General features: G+C 41.8%; 2 protein-coding genes across 2 annotated transcripts; one reads left to right on the top strand and one right to left on the bottom strand.

The window, feature by feature from the left end:
• Positions 1–366: 366 nt before the first annotated feature.
• Positions 367–9,170, top strand: rhot2 (ras homolog family member T2). Its single transcript, XM_053864840.1, has 19 exons — positions 367–543; positions 1,057–1,115; positions 1,700–1,781; positions 1,898–1,941; positions 2,543–2,596; positions 2,682–2,734; positions 2,860–2,968; positions 3,285–3,386; positions 3,463–3,561; positions 3,630–3,738; positions 3,843–3,963; positions 4,082–4,166; positions 4,260–4,405; positions 4,489–4,589; positions 5,879–6,009; positions 6,131–6,211; positions 6,296–6,418; positions 6,518–6,714; positions 8,161–9,170. The coding sequence occupies exons 1-19, from the start codon at positions 507–509 to the stop codon at positions 8,276–8,278; spliced, it is 1,851 nt and encodes a 616-aa protein (XP_053720815.1). The 5' UTR covers positions 367–506; the 3' UTR covers positions 8,279–9,170.
• Positions 9,171–9,735: 565 nt separating this feature from the next.
• On the bottom strand, positions 9,736–10,850 carry LOC128759040 (histone H1.0-B). The gene has a single exon (XM_053865653.1). It carries the CDS (start codon positions 10,626–10,628, stop codon positions 10,047–10,049), a length of 582 nt encoding a protein of 193 aa, XP_053721628.1. The 5' UTR covers positions 10,629–10,850; the 3' UTR covers positions 9,736–10,046.
• Between the last annotated feature and the right edge of the window lie 6,710 nt (positions 10,851–17,560).

Raw genomic sequence — 17,560 nt, forward strand, 5'->3', positions numbered from 1 at the left:
CACTTTTTGAGATTAGATTGGTATTTGGCTGATAAAAATGCAAACACGTTTATGTATAACTGCATCTACTATCAAATCGATGTTCATCTATCGATGTTCGTTTTGAAATTGAACAAGACTTCCAACAGAATCTCTCTAAGAATTTTTAGTTTTTGTGTTCCACGTCGCTGAAAATCTCTCATGGTGCTTCCACGATTTATTGAAGCGAGGAATGTAAAAATAAATACAATATTGTTGATGAAACAAAGTTTCTGAAGCGCTGAGCCAAAAACGCACCTATTTTTTTCCTCTCGAACATTGAACCATCCAGATAGTGTAACTTTCGTTCCTTACCAGAAGGTGGCGTCTTTTCGCAATATTGACCTAAACCGGAACAGATATGGGTTCACCTTGCTTCCATGTTGCTGTAGACAACACGGTTACTTTTCTCATGAAGCACAAAATTTAAACGTAAATTGAATGTCGCCTTAAAATTCTGGTGCTGTGGCCAATTCAAGAAAGACAAAATGAAGAAGGACGTCAGGATACTTTTGTTGGGGGAACGTGAGTAGCTCACTCTGATAACTAGCAACTTAGCAAACATTAGCTTCTGCTGCTAACTTTACACTCGCCGCTTGGATTTACTCGTAAGGTTTATTTATCCAGCGAAGCATCGCTTTGATTCGACTGTTTTTAGTACTTTGAACACGAGAAGAACTATATTTTTATAATTTGCATTTAAAGGAAAATCCACTGCCTTGCTAACAGAGCTTCACAGGAGCTGCTGCTAATGTTTTATAGGGGAGTAGTTGGCTGGCTTTTAGAAAGTTCTAGAATTATTTGTTATTGTATCGATATCGTAGTGGCAGAGCTGTTACACCTTAATACGCGTGTAACAACTCATTCAGTTTCTTCATAGTTTGTGTGAATGTGAAGCCGGCCGGTCCGTTATTTTGCGATGTTCCAACGTGATGGTTAGAGATGTCATTATTCCCCCTCTGATGGATTGGAATTGTGCATTTTTTGTTAACTTTTTTTAAATTGGCTGAACTAACTTTTCATGTTCTGTCTGAACAGCAAAGGTGGGCAAGACCTCCCTCATCATGTCTTTGGTTGGAGAAGAGTTCCCAGAGGAGGTCAGTATCAGCAACATGCATTCTCTGCTGTTTGTTCGCATCAGCTGCTGCGCATCAGATTGTTGCCAGCTGTGGTCCTGAAAAAGTTATTTTCAAGGCAGAGACGTGCAAGAACAGGTTTGCAGGTTAAAGTCCCTTCATGTTAGAGTTCTAAACATTTGTACACAACAAATGAGTGTCAACTGTATTGGTTTGATCGCAAGAGAAGAGTTACTATTGATTGACTTGGGTATCGTGTGTAAAACATGAGCTGGACTTGAGCTGCTGAACTCAAGCTAATCCTTCTACAATACTATGGAATAACTTCTGTGTTATTAATCCCTTTAATATGTCATGCACTGTCTCTAGTTGAAATTAGGAACTGTTCGTGAATGGTCATTGAGCTAAGTTCTGCGGTAGATTTAGGCATTTTTCATTATTTATTGCTCTCACCTTTTTTTCCTGACATTTGTCTTGTTTTACTTGTGGAGTTGTGCCTCGCATGCCTGTGGACAGGCTACTCTTTGTCATCTTCAATTGATTTTTTCGTGTGTTCGGCAGTACCCTCACTTCATGACTATAATCAACTTTTAAATCCTTCTAAGGTTCCATCAAGAGCTGAGGAAATCACCATCCCGGCTGATGTTACGCCAGAGAAAGTCCCCACTCACATTGTTGATTACTCAGGTCCGTTGCTGGGTATTTATCTCTTCTCCTTGCTAGAATATTGAATAGTAGACCAAAGTCAACCATTGTCTCTTCTCCAACATTCATGCAAGTTTTATTTCTTGTTCTTTCAACAGCAAATGATCAGAGTGATGAAGTCTTAAGAGATGAAATAGTAAAGGTGAGTACAGTGTGGAACTTGGATTGAGCCCTTTAGACACATGTAGGAATGTTGTTTCTTCCAGTTATCTTTATCAACAATTGCCAACAATAATTCTTTGTGTGTATCAGGGCTGTCTGGAATGTGGTCTATAGATAGCCTGGTGCAGACAGACTGTCAATTTTATTCTGGGATTAAATACCTAAACTATCATTGTGTTGTCATCTGGAATTTAAATTTCATTTATAAATGTTAGAATGGAGCACTAAGGTCTGCTCACATGCAGGAGTTGCGGGAGCAGCGAACTCTGTTCTGCATGGTTTTCATATGCTGCATTCCAGTTACCTTGACCATGAAATCCTATATCAGATAACGTCAAAGACGCATCAATAGTCCAACCTTATCATCACAGCCGAAGTATCCCACAAACATAGTACGCATTAGCATCATTAAACTTATTAAATATATATTAATGATAAAACACAAACTGGGCGTTGTATAGCTTTTGCCAATTTGCATTTGAACAAACCAGCCTTGTCGTCCACAGTCTGCAGCGCTAGTGCGTCTGTCTGTGCCGATTCAGACAATGTTTGTCTCTAACCCTTTGCCTTATCTTTTACAGGCCAACGTAGTGTGCGTAGTCTATGATGTAACCAATGAGGAAACAATAGACCAGGTATTACTTGCACAAATGTAAAATACAAGTCAAATGTTGAGCATTTCTAGGAGAGGAAGATAAGAAGCTGTGTCTTGTTTTTCAGATCAAAACTAAATGGATTCCTCTAGTAAATGGGAATGCAGAGAAAGGAAACAAGTAGGTATCAAGAAAAGTAAACTAATAATTAATTGTTCATCTGTTCTGTAACTATTTTTGCGAAAGTGGCTTGTTGCAGGTTTTCACATTTCTTTGACATCTGAAATGCACATTCTTTGTTTTAGAGTTCCTATAATCCTTGTGGGAAACAAGTCTGATCTACGATCGGGAAGCTCAATGGAGACCATCCTTCCTATAATGAACCAGTTTTCTGAGATTGAGACCTGTGTGGAGGTGAGGTTTAATCTTTTACCATCAGAGTGTGCAAGGAAGGAAATTGTGAATTGGACAGACAACATCTTAAAAGTTAGAAATCCAGTCGTAAAATTAAGTGGTGCCCTGACAGTTGCTGTTGTTGTTTGGAAGGTTCGAGAATCTTAGATGTTGGTTTACTACAGTGCCAGACAATGATTAGATTGTTTACATTTTTGTCACAATGGCACATTTAATCAACATTTAGTAAAAAATATATATATATTCTGAACAACAGCAGGATCACTGCATAGCAAATGAAATGTTAGACAATCAGCCATTCTTTCTCTTATTCAAGTGTTCTGCAAAGAACCTAAAGAACATATCAGAGTTGTTCTACTACGCCCAGAAGGCAGTTCTACACCCGACAGCCCCTCTGTATGATCCGGAAGACAAACAGGTGAGCTATTTTGAACGCAAAGCACTCTGCCCCCTGTATCTCTGCTTGCCTAAATGCTCCTTTTTTCCTCCCACAGCTCAAACCTCTGTGTGTCAGAGCCCTGAGCAGAATATTCTACATATCCGACCAAGACAACGACCGCATACTAAGTGATGCTGAACTTAACCGCTTTCAGGTCTCTATCCACACTTCTTAAAATCAGTCCTATATACATGACGATTTGACCTCAGAACTTTATTACAGAAATCATGTTTTGGAAATCCTTTGGCGCCTCAAGCTTTAGAAGATGTGAAAACTGTAGTTTGGAAGAACACCAGCGACGGCATCCAGGACAATGGACTAACCCTAAATGGTAATATGTTCGATAATATGTTCACAGCTTGAGTTTGTTTACGCTTCTAATGACATTCCTCCATATTGCATTCTACTGAAGACATTATCTTTGTTGCTTTTTAGGTTTCCTGTTTCTTAATACATTATTTATCCAAAGGGGTCGACATGAAACAACGTGGACAATCCTCCGAAAATTTGGCTATGATGACAACCTAGAGCTTGTTGATGATTATCTGTACCCAGAGTAAGTCACATCACATCTCCTCCTACAAATAAACTGGTTGTGCAAACATCCCAGGTGACTGTTTAGTTCCCTCTGTGGATTTTCTTTTCATCACTCATTGCTGCCAATTTTACTACAGACTGCGGGTTCCTGTTGGCTGTACTACAGAGCTCAATCAGTGTGGTCACCAGTTCCTTCAACAGTTGTTTGCCAAGTATGATGAAGTGAGTAATGGGAAAGACAAAGTTCATTTTAGATTTGCATCGTCGGTCTTCCACTTTGACACGTCTAAGGACATTCTTCTCTTGTGTTTGCAGGATAAGGACTCTGCACTCTCACCCACTGAGCTGAAGAACCTCTTTTGCGTTTGTCCCTACATGCCGTGGGGGGAAGAGGTCTACACGACTGTCCCAACCACAGATGAGGGCTACATCTCCAAACTTGGCTTCTTTTGTCAGTGGACGTAAGTATCGGATCGCTCCAGAGTGCGTCAGTAGTTTTGTAAACAATAACTTGAATAGCAAACTGTATGTTCCGTGTACATAGGCTGTCAGCATACCTTGACATCCACCGTTGCCTGGAACACCTTGGATACTTGGGTTACCCAATCCTCCTGGAGCAGGATTCACAGACTACCGCCATCACAGGTGTGTTATGTATACCTTAAACTTTTCATCACTTTTGAGGTCTCACCAATACACACCTAGAATCCAAGTATGACAGACAAGCGCTTTTGTGTACCAGGATTATTTATTATAATCTCATCCACTGCAGTGAGCTATATTTACCAACATGTACTTTTGTTATCCAGACATAGTAACCTTCACTTTATAACATTTTTTAAACCTGATGAAGAACACATTGTAATTAAAAAACACATTTATGATTTGATTTGTAAATGCTCATTGTCAGGGTTGCTCGATACCACTTTTCCCATTCCATACAAATTCTTGAGGATAGCTCGAGTCTGATCAGATAGTTGGTTTTTGAAAACTGTCATTAATGCTTGTGGATGTGAACTGCTTAATAATGATGCCCAAAAATACTACGCCACTGACGTGAACAAGTGCTTTGTCTTTACTCACATGAGAAGCTTTTATTGCCACAAAAGTGCGAAAATATTGAAATAATTAAACAGTGATTAAACATGATTTGGTGATGACTGAACTGGAAAGGTTTTTGGATTCACCAACCCATGTCTCAAATATTTGCTATTTGATCACTTTCCTCGTTGTCTTTGGTGTCAAGTATCAAGTGAGATCGTCTTTCATTTGAAAGGTTGGTGCCTTTGCCACCAGCTCCGTTGTCATGGTGACGCTTCAGCGGAAAGTGTGATTCATATTCTGTGTATATTGTTTTATTGAAATTTGAAATTCTATTGAAATTTACAGAATCCAAATCCTGCCTGAACTATCTGCTCTACTGTAGGTTATTGTTTCAGCGAAACGTGGAACCCAAATGGGATGTCAAAAAAATAGAAGTACAGCATACTATGCAGTGCACTAGGCTGCTTCAGGGTCATGTCCGAGGTGCGATGCTGCGTGCCTGGTTGACAGACTTCACTAGAATTGAAGCAGAACACTTACATGTCAATAAAACACTTTTATCTAGAGAAAAAGGAACGGATAAAGATAACTGCCGTACATGTGTCTAAGTATTTGAGGAGCGTGATATGCAACTATCTGCTCATTTCAGTGTAATATTACATAATCATTATTCTTCCTTTTAGCCTCCAGGCATGTTACCATGTTGTTCTTGTGGTGAACAGGAATAAATAACAGAGCCTTTTCATGTCACACTCAACAAAATCAGAACCCTTCCGGGTCACCTTTTGAATTCTGACTAAAATTTTTGTACATTTTTACAGTAACTCAAAACATTGCATTTACCTGGGTGTTGCTTCTTTTTGTTTGGTTTGTTCGCATTATATGTGTAGTGACTCGAGAGAAGGAGGTGGATCTGGAGAAGCGCCAAACTCAGCGGTCAGTTTTTCTCTGCAAGGTCATCGGGCCCCGGGGAACGGGCAAAACAGCTTTCCTTCATGAGTTTGTGGGACAAAACATAACGGTATGATAGCATCTGACTTGTTGTTTCCCAAAACAAAACCTGTCTGCATTGTTCCTCTTTCTGTCATGAAACACACTAGTCTGCAGTGTGATTTTATTTGTTCTTTTGTTCCCTGCAACAGAAAAAGACAAAACAGAGCAGTGCCTTCTCGTCCTTCGCAATAAATTCTGTCCCTGTCAGCAATCAAGAAAAGTACCTTATTGTAAGTAGCTCCGCTCTAATGCGAGTGCTTAACTTCAAACCTTTGACCCAAACTAAATCCAGAGCTCTGCTCTTTCTTATGAAGCTCAATGAGGTGGATGTGGAAGCAGAGTTCCTGAAGGCTTCAGACGCTTCCTGTGACGTGGCTTGTCTCATGTATGACATCAGTGACCCGCATTCCTTTGACTACTGTGCTAGCATCTACAAGGTCAGACAAAACTGTTATTTGGTATGAAATGGATCCGTGCCCAAATCAGGTGTCTAGTTAGAGTTTTTACTGTGTTACTGTCTTTATCCTTCCATACAGCAACATTACATGGAGAGCAACATTCCATGTGTGCTCGTAGCTTCAAAAATTGACCTTCCAGAGGTGAAGCAGCTTCATGGAATGACACCGGCGGAATTCTGTTATAAACACCGGCTACCACCACCACTCCCCTTCTGCCTGTCCAACGACTCCAACAAGAACATCTACTCCAAACTTGCCTGGGCTGCCATGTACCCGTAAGTTCACTCTGAACAGTGATCTCAAAGAGAACCTGAAAATCTTCATTCTTGAGTTCGCCCTCCTGAAGCCGTGACACGCATGGGACCACTAAACTGTGGTCACCGACATGTGGGCAGTGTTGATCGGTTGCTAAATCTAGGTGTTTTGCAGAGAGTTAACAGTGGGCGTTTTACTCAGAGTGCCGACCCACAATTAAGAGAACTGTAAAAGAGAGCCATAGTCAGCCTGTCGGACGATTCAGAATTGAAAGTGCGATACGTTTAAATTATTCAGTCTGAATCGAAACTATCTTTTGGTAAAATTATTGAATTAATCTTTCGACAGGTTAAGTTGTGTTGATGTCACAGCACATCATTTTGGCAATTCTTTTGATGGCATGTTGTAGGTTGTTTGACTCTTTTTGTCCTTTTTGCTCTTATGGACAGCAAAACGGCGCAGGTGGAGATGGAGGCGGTGACCAACAAAAATATAAATTTAGAAAATCAAATAAAAAAAAACATGAGTAATACTTATAAACTTCAGTCCGAGGTCTGCGGTTGGATTTTATTTTTGAGAGTGTTTCTTCATTCCTAAAAATTACTCTGACTGGCTGCCAAATACGAAATATAAAAGTTACTGACCTCCAGCTTAGCAGAGGGTGATATGATATATATGGTATGTACGACAGGGATATGACGTCAAGCAAATTTTCTCTGTTGTGTAGGCTGTTTTTCCTGCAAAGAAGATACCATTCTGTGGATTCTCAGTTTCTGGTGTAGAGACACTACACTGCTTCACTGTTTCGTAATTCACAAACCGAACTATGATCAGTACATGATGACATACAGTGGTCTACAGCATCGCTGTCTCACAGTCACAATTTAACCCCATAATAAAACTTGCAGAAGAGGTCTGAAATGCTAACAACAAAACAGGGTTGTACGTGTGATGTGAACCATTTATTAGCCTAGCTGTACACCTATTTAATAATGTGTTGTTGATATTGGAGACAAACCACAGTAATGTACAGAACAGGTTTCACCTTGTGAAGTTTCATTATAAAACAGTTCAACTCAATTTTGATACCAGGTATTGAATTGTTTCAGAAAGGTGGAGGCAACAGTTGATCCACCTAATTTCTGACAGTAAAGAGAGAGAAAAAAGTAAGAACTTTCTGCAACGTGTTGTGCAGTATGTCTTCAGGTTATTTGATGAAATGGTGATATAAATGGTTCATATCGTGACTGAAGGTTTTTTTCCACATCACTCATCCCTACTCTAGCTACTGTGTATCCGACTACTTCCTGTTTACTTTTGTGTTTTTGAACAACACGTTCTGTTATTTACATCTTGGGCGGCATGATTTTATCAGATCAGTGATTCTATGTTTTATCTCACGCTGAGACATGAACTCGTTCGGCTGTTGTGTGTCACATTATAATCTTCTGCGTTTTTGTTTGCAGACACTTGAATGGTTCCGATATGAGCAGCACATCATTCTGGCTGAGAGTAGCTTTGGGCTCCGCTGTGGCTGCTGTTCTGGGCGTCGCCATTTTCAGAGCTGTCTCCAAACTGAAGTGATATTCTTTTCCCCTTCCACACCAAACCCTCTACGTTAGCTTCAAAATCCTCTACAGTCTAAGCTTGACCTACTTTTGTGGGAGAATCTATACATTTCAGCCACAGCTGACCACAACATTCCCCATTACACAATGACCTGCTTTTCTGCCTTAGATTACACAACCAGGCCGAGCAGTTTGCCTGCTGTTGTTGAGAACTGTGATGGACTTCCGTACAGGTGCTTGATCAGAACTGACCTTTGTGGTTATCAACCCTTCTTCCTGATGCCAAATGTGTCGCTTCTTGGTATTTCCTTGACAATGAAATGAGCAAAGGGCTGTAAAAAAAACCCTGAAAAACTAAACTTTGATGGCATGTCGATTGCATCCAACGGGTAGTGATTTTTCTGTCAATGAAATATTTTGCTGTGTACCATTATATTTTTTTTAAAAAGATAATGTTTACGGCTGAATCATGACGTTCATGTGCATGAGGACATCTGCTCTGTGAGAGAGCCCCGCAGTGGAAAAAAAAAGTAAAAGTAAATTAAAAGAATGAGCAAAATGTGCTCACATATACCTGACTTGCCTCTATATGAACTGAATGCTGGTACTATCTGACTGTTATTGGTTCAAACCCTCTCCCCAATGCTGCATTAAGCAAACAATCTTGCCATCATTTTGTCTTTTGTTTTCACTCGTGTGACATAACTGTATTTTTGACTGAAAGTAGGCTCTACCCAGGAGCCAAACCAGATTTTGTTTTCAATGAAGCTTTGTGCATTTATTTCCTTACCTTTTGCTGTTATACATGACAATTATGTGCAAACCAAACATCTCTCTGTTCTTCTGAGTGTGGCTCGATGAACTGAGCCGATCCTGTTTCACGTGTTTTATAAAGTATTGATTTGAAAATGTTCTATTTGGATGCTTTCGTTTGTATTCCACTTTGGAACTGTGTATCTGCGCGAACCCTATATTTTACAGAGCGTTTAAGTGTTGCTGGCCATGCCTGACTCTCTTTGCGAGGTTAGTTTCTGGATCCATAGTTTGGGAAATAATTGCTATCCACGCAATTTATTGTTGTATCTTGTTGATTCTCAACAGTTGGCGATCCAAGTATCGTCTCGGTAGTGTAATTCAGAGGTCCTCCACAAGATGGCGGTACAACCCCCCACCCAGGTAAGCTGCTGAAGGAGGCACTGGGTGTGGGTCACTGCATCGCTTCACGTTTTTCTGGAACCCGAAGTTCCATTAAAGCGGAACTTGGCCCTAAAAGACGTACTAGTTAGCGTCTATTTGCACTATGTCGATAAAGCAAGTGTAGGTGTTGCCGGTTTAGATTGATTCAACCTAATTGTGCTGTAGGTAATTCAAAAATGTCTTGTATAGTAGTCTGACTTCCTTCTAGTTTCCTGATAACCTATCCTCGCTTCTTATGTGAGACTGAAGATACTGTCAGTGATTCCACACACACAGTTTAAATGGCAATGACATTTTAATGGAATTGCGGGTGTCAACAGTAATGTAACAAAATGAGGAAGAAATCATAAAATGCTTTCAGCATAATTTCACAATGGATGGTGTTAAAGTAAATGCTCAAAGATGCTCTTACATTTCCAAATGAATAAATTATCAGTTTTAATATATACACTGTCAGACAGCAAACAATATTAGCATCTTCTTCATGGACATCAGACCACAGGTAAACAGTTTTGTTTTTTATGAGGCTTTAGAAAAATAATACGAAAAACGTCCTTCAGTATTTACAGTGAGTCCCTCTGTGCCGTTCACTTTTTCTTTCCAGCCTTGGCTGCCTTCTTGGGTGACCTCTTGGGCTTGGCCGCTTTCTTGGCGGGCTTGGCCTTGGCTTTGGCCGCCTTGGCTTTCTTCGCAGGTGCCTTCTTCACTTTGGTCGGTGTCGCCTTCTTGGCCACCTTTTTCACCTTCTTCACAGGCGCTTTCTTGGGCTTCTCCGGGGTCTTGGCCACCTTCTTGGGCTTGGCCACCTTCTTGGCCTTGGCCGGCTTGGCTGCCTTCTTTGGTTTAGCCACAGGAGCCTTGACGGACTTTTTCGAGTCCTCAGGTTTGGTCAGTTTGAAGGAGCCGGACGCACCGACGCCTTTGGTGTGGCGCAGCATCCCAGACGCCACCAACCTTTTCAGGGCCATTTTGATCTGGACGTCAGCGTTCTCTCCTACCTTGTAGTTCTTCCGGACATACTTCTGGATGGACTGGCGGGACGCCCCGCTCCGGCTGACGTCGTGGACGATGGCCGCCTTGATCATGTCACAGTATTTGGGGTGAGAAGCCGGTTTCTTGGGCTTGGCTGTCTTCTTGGCTTTGGCCGGAGCTGCCGACGTCTCTGCCATGGTGACCGGACTCGGTGGAGTTGATGAAAACCGCCCAAAACTCCTGGAGACGCGTCTCAGTCACGCTGCTGCTTCTCTGGCGTCGCGGAGAAAACCAGCGGAAACCTCCTGCACAGTTTTCGGCTGATGACACAAGGTCGCCTTTTGATCAAAAATGTCTTGTCGTGGAGTGACGGAGTGAGAAGAGCGGATCTCTCAAGTGTCTCACTCCACAGGCGCTCCGGCGAGCCTATGAAGCCTCGCCGCGGACGTGATTGAGAACACCAACTGCCAGCAGCTGATCTAGCGGACTCCATGAAACTGGCGCTGTCCCGTTTGTGTTTCTTCATCCTCCAACTCGGGCTAAATTCGCGAAACTGGGCCGCGTTGCCGTCCACCGGGGAGCGCGGTCCGGTAGCGTGGACATTCGTCTTCCTCTGTGCACACTTGTTCCGGTTCTTCCGCGCCAGATAACAACTTTTATTCCATGAAAACCGACTGGAAGGAGTGCGCGCCGAGAACAATTTTGCACAATTCGCGTTAAATTGACCCAAACACACGGAACCTTGTGCAAAAATCTCGCTCGCCTATGAAAATTGAATCTTTGCTTCGACGATTGCACGGTGTTGTGGTGGTCTCGGCCCCCGTTTTCTCTTTTAATACTTCCATACATTTTCCCAACTAACACAGTCCAGCCATAGAACTTGAGTGACGTGGTCGAGATTATTTACTGTTAAACCTGCTATAAATGTAATGTCACCGACAGCAAGTCTCCGACGACCCTTGTGACGATAGTCGCCACACATATACGCTGTGACCGGGGGGACAGTTTTGCTGTATTCCCCGTTTTTGGACTGAATTCGCTTGTCACTGCTAGTATGGCAGTCGCCGCTCGAGCTTCAATCTCAGGAAAGTTGCCAGCACACAATAAGATCTGAGGCAGTGACAAATGCTTGATAAACAGGTGATATGGTCCACAGTCAGGGGTGAAGAGACCGGTGGGTGACCAGGTGCTGGTTCAGCTGCAAGGTGGGCTGCAGCCGGACCAAAGTCCTTGAATCCTGGGCTCAGGGATGGCTTTCTTTTGTTCGGCAGCTGCGCATCAGAACACGGTCACTAGGTTGACTCGAGGTTCGGCTCGTTTTTTTGGGGTGTCCCCACTGCAGCAGGCGCTTTAGCCGTGTCCAACTACAGAAGCCTTCTTCACAGCAATTAGGTTTTTATTGTATATTAGAATGGTGCGCGGCGTCCCTCCCTGCAACGCCATTTTGATTTCAAGTCACAGCCACTGTGAGGTCCTCTCCCACTTTATTCCCGGTGTAGCCCCAAATTCAGGTATGATTCCCGCATCGTCCCTGCTCCTATTGACGAGCGGCTGTTGATGCGTCGCCTTCAGAAACGCCAACCAGCGACAACATCATAAGCAAAGGGTCATCCTTGTCTCACTTGTTTGGTTTCCAGACGGATGACAGGGTTGAGAAGGGAAAGTTTGACGCGACGCTGTTCACCTGTGAGTTGTTTTGTCTGCGGAGTTTAGTGGGTCACGCTGAAGCGGGGGTGACTCGGTGAAAACCAGCGAGGGAGGGGGGCGCAGTTGGTGAGCGGGTGAGGGATTGTTCTTCAGCGCCGGAGAGCGCGAGGTGACGGCGTGAATTGATGAAGGCGTTAATGTAAAGGGGGCGGGTTTTTTTTTTAATTTAGCGACTGGAATGGAGAGGTGAAGGACAAAACTGCTGCTGTTCTGGGGCACAGCACACTGTGCATGTTATTGTCTTCCAACCATTCGACGTTCTACCTAGAGCTTGAGTCGTCAGGAGAGCGACGACGGAAAATAACAATCCAGCAGCGACTTCTGTGTCTCTGCCGCTCCTCTCCTCCACCGACAGAGGGACACCCAGACCTGCCGGGATTCACGTCGAGCTTTGACCTCATGGAAGGGAAGTCACCCGGGGAACGTCGTCTTTTTTTGGCGGCACTCGCTGTGATGAGATTACATTTTTATTAGTGTTCGTTTATCTGGAATTAAAATGCGTTTCTTCGTAGATCACTTTCTCGATGACGTCATGGAATTCGCCTATAAACTATTGTCTTGCTTACAGACGTTTTATTGACGATGTGTTTGCTCATTTATAGTTTACTCTATACTGTTTTGATAGTGAAAACAGAAGTTTGATGTAGGATGGGAAAAATACTGTTGATATAGTAAGTTGAACAGCTCTTCAGATTTCAACCTTTTTGGGAACACAGACCCTTTTCATGCTAATAGATAAATGAATAAAAATAAATAATGATAATAATAATAGTAATTGGTTGGCACCAATTTCACGGAAACGTTTAATTAAAATAACATTTAAAGTCAGAACAGCAAATGATACAGTCAGAACAGTGACAACACTGTATCAGTCCCTCTTTATTTTAATATCAATTTAATACTATACTTTGCGGTGCCCTGTTTAGAACATCAGCAAGTACTTTGGCTAGTTTTGCATCACACCAATGACTAGTACAGTCACTGACTCAAGCGCAAGTGACAGTTGTGTTTATTCCTCTGTGGGTTCTTATTCATACTTTTTTAATTAAACTAAATTAAATTAGTTTTATTTTCATTTTCAACCAAAAATACACCCCACCAAAGCAACAAAGAATACTTTTTTTTTTTTATCAGAAAACAAAAAGCAAAAAAAAAAGTCAATAATAAATTAAATGCATATAAAATGCCAGCATACAGGGAGCTAAACACGGGCCATTTTCCACATTGCAGGTAAGTGATCCACATATGGTGCGTCAGAGAATTTGCTTGGAAAAACAGCAATTCAAAAAAATAGAATAATCATTTCTTGTCCTTCTCAGTAGCATGTCAGTATGTCATAATGAAACGCTAATGTTGCAGATGATGGCCTCTGGAACCTTGGGGGTCACCGGAGACACCTGGGCACAGGTTTGAGAATACCTCATTCATTTGAAAACCTACCAGGATACATTCAAAAAAGTCAAATTCACTTGTTCAAAATTTGCAAAGAAATATGTGAAGAAAAATCTCAGGATCATAACCACAACACCAACTCTAAACAATGTAATACCAGTCATACCCACCGTTCACTTTCATGTTACTTGTTATCTCATGATCTGTCGTACTCCATATGAGTATATTGACAGGGTTTCGAAGTAACGGAGTGTTCTCCTGAGACAATAGTCCAAAGGTGACCGCCTGTCTGCGAGTAGGCCTCAAATAATCTTGAAATATTTTAAGTTTTTCTGTTCATTCTACTCTCTTTGAATACCTGACATGAACTGTATGCTGCGCCTCCTTAAATGCTTGAATGACACCACCCTCTGACAAAAATACAACTCCAGTTAGAAAGGTGTATATTTGTCATGTGTATAAAGAGCACTGCTTCTTTCAGAGCAGTCTTTTTACAGTTGCGCCTCTAAATTTATCTGGTGCCAGTTTGTAATATTAGCCACAAAACTCTCTTAAGTCTTGTCGAGCGTCTGAGCCAAAAGCATTCTGGGTAACATCGACTGCCTTCACCTCAGTAGTCAACATTCACCAAGGTACATGATGACATGATGCTTTGTTCAAAGCATTTCCTTCCGAGTTGCTGTTAGTTGTGGAGCGATCAACCTGTAAGATTAGATTCTATCTATTTGCTCGGCTCCTGCAAGGAAGTGGAATCAGAGGTTTTTGTTTTGCTTTGCAGATAAGGCCTCCTGTTACGGTAAAACGAATTATTTTTGGAACTACTGTATTTTTGTTGGAGTCATGATCCAGATATATCGATGTTATTTAAACCTTTTATTTCTAACAATTCAATGAGTGCCTGTCCTTAGCTGTTTTCTTCTGTTAAACTAGGAATCCTGATGAATAAAATACATTTATTAAAATAAAAATATCACATATTGCCAAACTAATTTGACTCACAGTTAAATCATTATTGACTTATTTAGGGTATTTTTAGAATCATGGTCACAAGAGATTTGAGATAGAAACAGAGCGTGGAAAGGTGTCAAGTTTGCTGGTTAGTCTGGGGTCACATGGAACTAACATGCTGCTCTGGTTAGTATCTCTGGATAGACATGCTTTGGTTAGCAAAATGATTACAGGTGAAACACACTTGGGATTCCAGAACCACCAGCAGTACATTCTGTCTCCCAGTCATTTATGTATATTTATACCGAGTTTGTTGATTGTTAAAATACTGCTGCACATACTCTGGAAAGCCAACATCAGTTTACAGAGTAACTAATGGAATTGTAGCTGAAGAGATTTTTGGTCCCCCCGATTTCCCAATTCAGAGCTGAAATGGAATGCAACGTGACAAGCTGAACAGTAGGTTGTGGTGAAGCAATAAGTGGAAAGAGAGTTCCACCGCTGGGAGGAAGTGACCTTACTCTGTACCAAGATATCGAAACCTGATTTTCATAAATCAGGCCAATAAATAAATAAAAGTGACATAGTTGGCCCTGTCCTGATGTGGAGGTGTAGTCAAACAAGTCTATTGTCTTGTGAATTTGAATGTGAATAAATAACTGGATAACTTTGATTTTTCACAAGCGCCTTTGATCATAACAGCTCATGTCATCTATTCAAATAATTACATTAAAACACTGACTCAAATGATGATCCATGCACTTGTCCAGCTGTTGTGTGACGGCACTGAGAGCTTGTGGGGGTAGATTTTGTATACAACAGTTGCTCCCACACTTGCTTGGATGAGCAGGTGTCACCACCAAGTTGTGACGGCTGCGAACCCTGCAGCTACACAGCCTTGTTAGTTGCCCTCCCAACCCCTCAGTACTACAGCATTTCCCTTTCCAAACCCGCTCCCTCCAGTCAGCGCAGGTAACATTTGTCATATTGTCAGCTGCTCTGCTAACTCACTTGTCAGTTGGAGGCTCCAGCACCTGTGTACTGTCCGTCATCAGATAAACCACTCACTCGAGCTGTTGTGGGTTATTCTTCACATGACTGAGGGGAAACTGAAGGTTGAAGATGACTGTTTTTTTTTTGTCATGAATGGAAAACGACTAATCCTGACAGACTGCAACATTTGGTTCAAGATTCTAACTCACAAACCATACGGTGAAACACACAGACTGGCATCAAGTCAAATCACCTATCCCAAAGCGATGATGTTGAGGGAGAATGCTGCATTTAGCTCTAATCCCAACTTTGACCCTTGGCCTGCTAATACTGCAGGACTTAGGGAGCCAGCGTAGACAGCTAGACGTGCAGCGACACACTGATGACCTGTGCTGTGTCTGGACTTATTCTTGACTGTTTTTTTTTTGTTTTGTTTTTTTTGTCATAGACAGGTTTTATTTCTGATTTCTGAACTATTTATTCAGCAAGAAAGTTGTTGGTGCCTCATTTATGCTTGTGTGACTACCACTTGTATGTGTCGCCTTCATGCAGCAGGCAGAACAACTCAACAATAATGGCTCTTCCTGTGCATTTGTGTACACTTGTGTTGATCCCAATTAAGAAGAAGACAAACAGCGGAGGAGTTAAACATGACGCCTTAATTCTGCCATGGAAGATCACAAATCAGCCTCAGCTCCACAGTAATCCAACCATCTGGTCGAATATTACATCGATTTAAAATTACTCTTTTTTTTTTTCTTAAGAATCCTAAAGAACATTTCCCGATGGCTTGTTATGTTTGTGTGCAACATCATACCAGCATTTTGGTTTAGTTGTACGTTAAGGCCTGTTGTTATTATAAATTATAAATTATAAGGTGGTTTTAGTTTAGTGACACCAGTTAACCAGCAGGGGGCGGTATGTGCTTAAAAACACAGGAGTGTCATGGCTGACAGTGGTAGATTTAATAAAGACACGGTTTCATAAAACATTAGTGTGTTGTTGTCAGTTAAATAGCTCTTTGACAAGTATACCTTAAAATGTTAGTTGCACGCTGAGGCATTCATTTTATTTGAAGACACTAGAGGGCGCAAAATGTTTGTCCTCTGTAGTGACTAGACTCTGTTACCCTGGAATTATGAGCGAATATGGCGCCTCGAGACTACAGGTATTGTGTGTGTATATGAGAGTCACATTTCTGACAACTCTCTTGGAGACTCACTCAGTGTTCCTCTTATCTCAAGAAGATCCCTTGTTCCAATCCAGCTTCACGCACCTCCAGGCTTTGGACCTGACCTGGGTCCTGACAGTTGAGCTGTATCAGAGTGTGTGTCCTGGTTTCCTCCCTTGACTCTGTCTTCCCTTCATTGTTCATCCAGGCACGGAGATCAATGTGTCATTCTCTTCTGGTCCTTTTATCTTTTCATTCCAAAATGTGTTTTAATTGGCACCGTCTGCGCTCCAACTGTGTCACTCGCTGACCTCATTTCTTGCCATTCTTCTCAGCACTGGAAGGTTTCTTCATCACACCATTCCTGGTGTTGCACCTCCATCATTTTTTTTTTGGGAACATGCAGGGATGTTACTCACACGGTGGTTTCACAAAATTGAAACAGGGTGAGGAATATTTTGATCTCATCTTCTCGTTCCTCTCATGTTTCACAGTGAGAAAGCATCTTACAATATTTCCATTTGCCTCAGGTTCTCTACACTCCTACATTTACCTAGTACATGCACCCTAAGCATCAATAGCAGGATGGATGCGAAGAATTGGAAATTACTGGTGAAAAAAAAATACACACACACACGTTTGTCTTCCTGCCTTGACATACATTGCCACAAGACTTTCCCCAGCCTCTGCCCCTAAACCTAACCATCCAAAACAATTGGCTAAACTGAACCATTACTCTTAACCAAACTAAAACCCAATTATAATAACCCATCTATTTTGTAGTTTTAATCCTCAAAATGGGGCTTGACAAGATGAGGACCGGCCGAAATGTCTTCACTTTGCCAAAATGTTCTCTATGTTGATTAAACACTCATACAGGTTCTCACAAAGATAGTTCAAGAACGCACAAACACAAGT

The sequence above is a fragment of the Synchiropus splendidus genome, chromosome 5 (assembly GCF_027744825.2).
Source record: "Synchiropus splendidus isolate RoL2022-P1 chromosome 5, RoL_Sspl_1.0, whole genome shotgun sequence".
In the NCBI taxonomy this organism is placed as follows: Eukaryota; Metazoa; Chordata; class Actinopteri; order Syngnathiformes; family Callionymidae; genus Synchiropus; species Synchiropus splendidus.

What these genes read in the sequence shown, in the direction of transcription:
- rhot2 (XM_053864840.1), top strand. Translation starts at nt 507, where the DNA reads ATGAAGAAGGACGTCAGGATACTTTTGTTGGGGGAAC. An exon ending in GATACTTTTGTTGGGGGAAC is followed by an intron (nt 544 to 1,056) that starts GTGAGTAGCTCA and finishes CTGTCTGAACAG; the next exon opens with CAAAGGTGGGCAAGACCTCC. An exon ending in CAATGGACTAACCCTAAATG is followed by an intron (nt 3,739 to 3,842) that starts GTAATATGTTCG and finishes GTTGCTTTTTAG; the next exon opens with GTTTCCTGTTTCTTAATACA.
- LOC128759040 (XM_053865653.1), bottom strand. Translation starts at nt 10,628, where the DNA reads ATGGCAGAGACGTCGGCAGCTCCGGCCAAAGCCAAGAAGACAGCCAAG.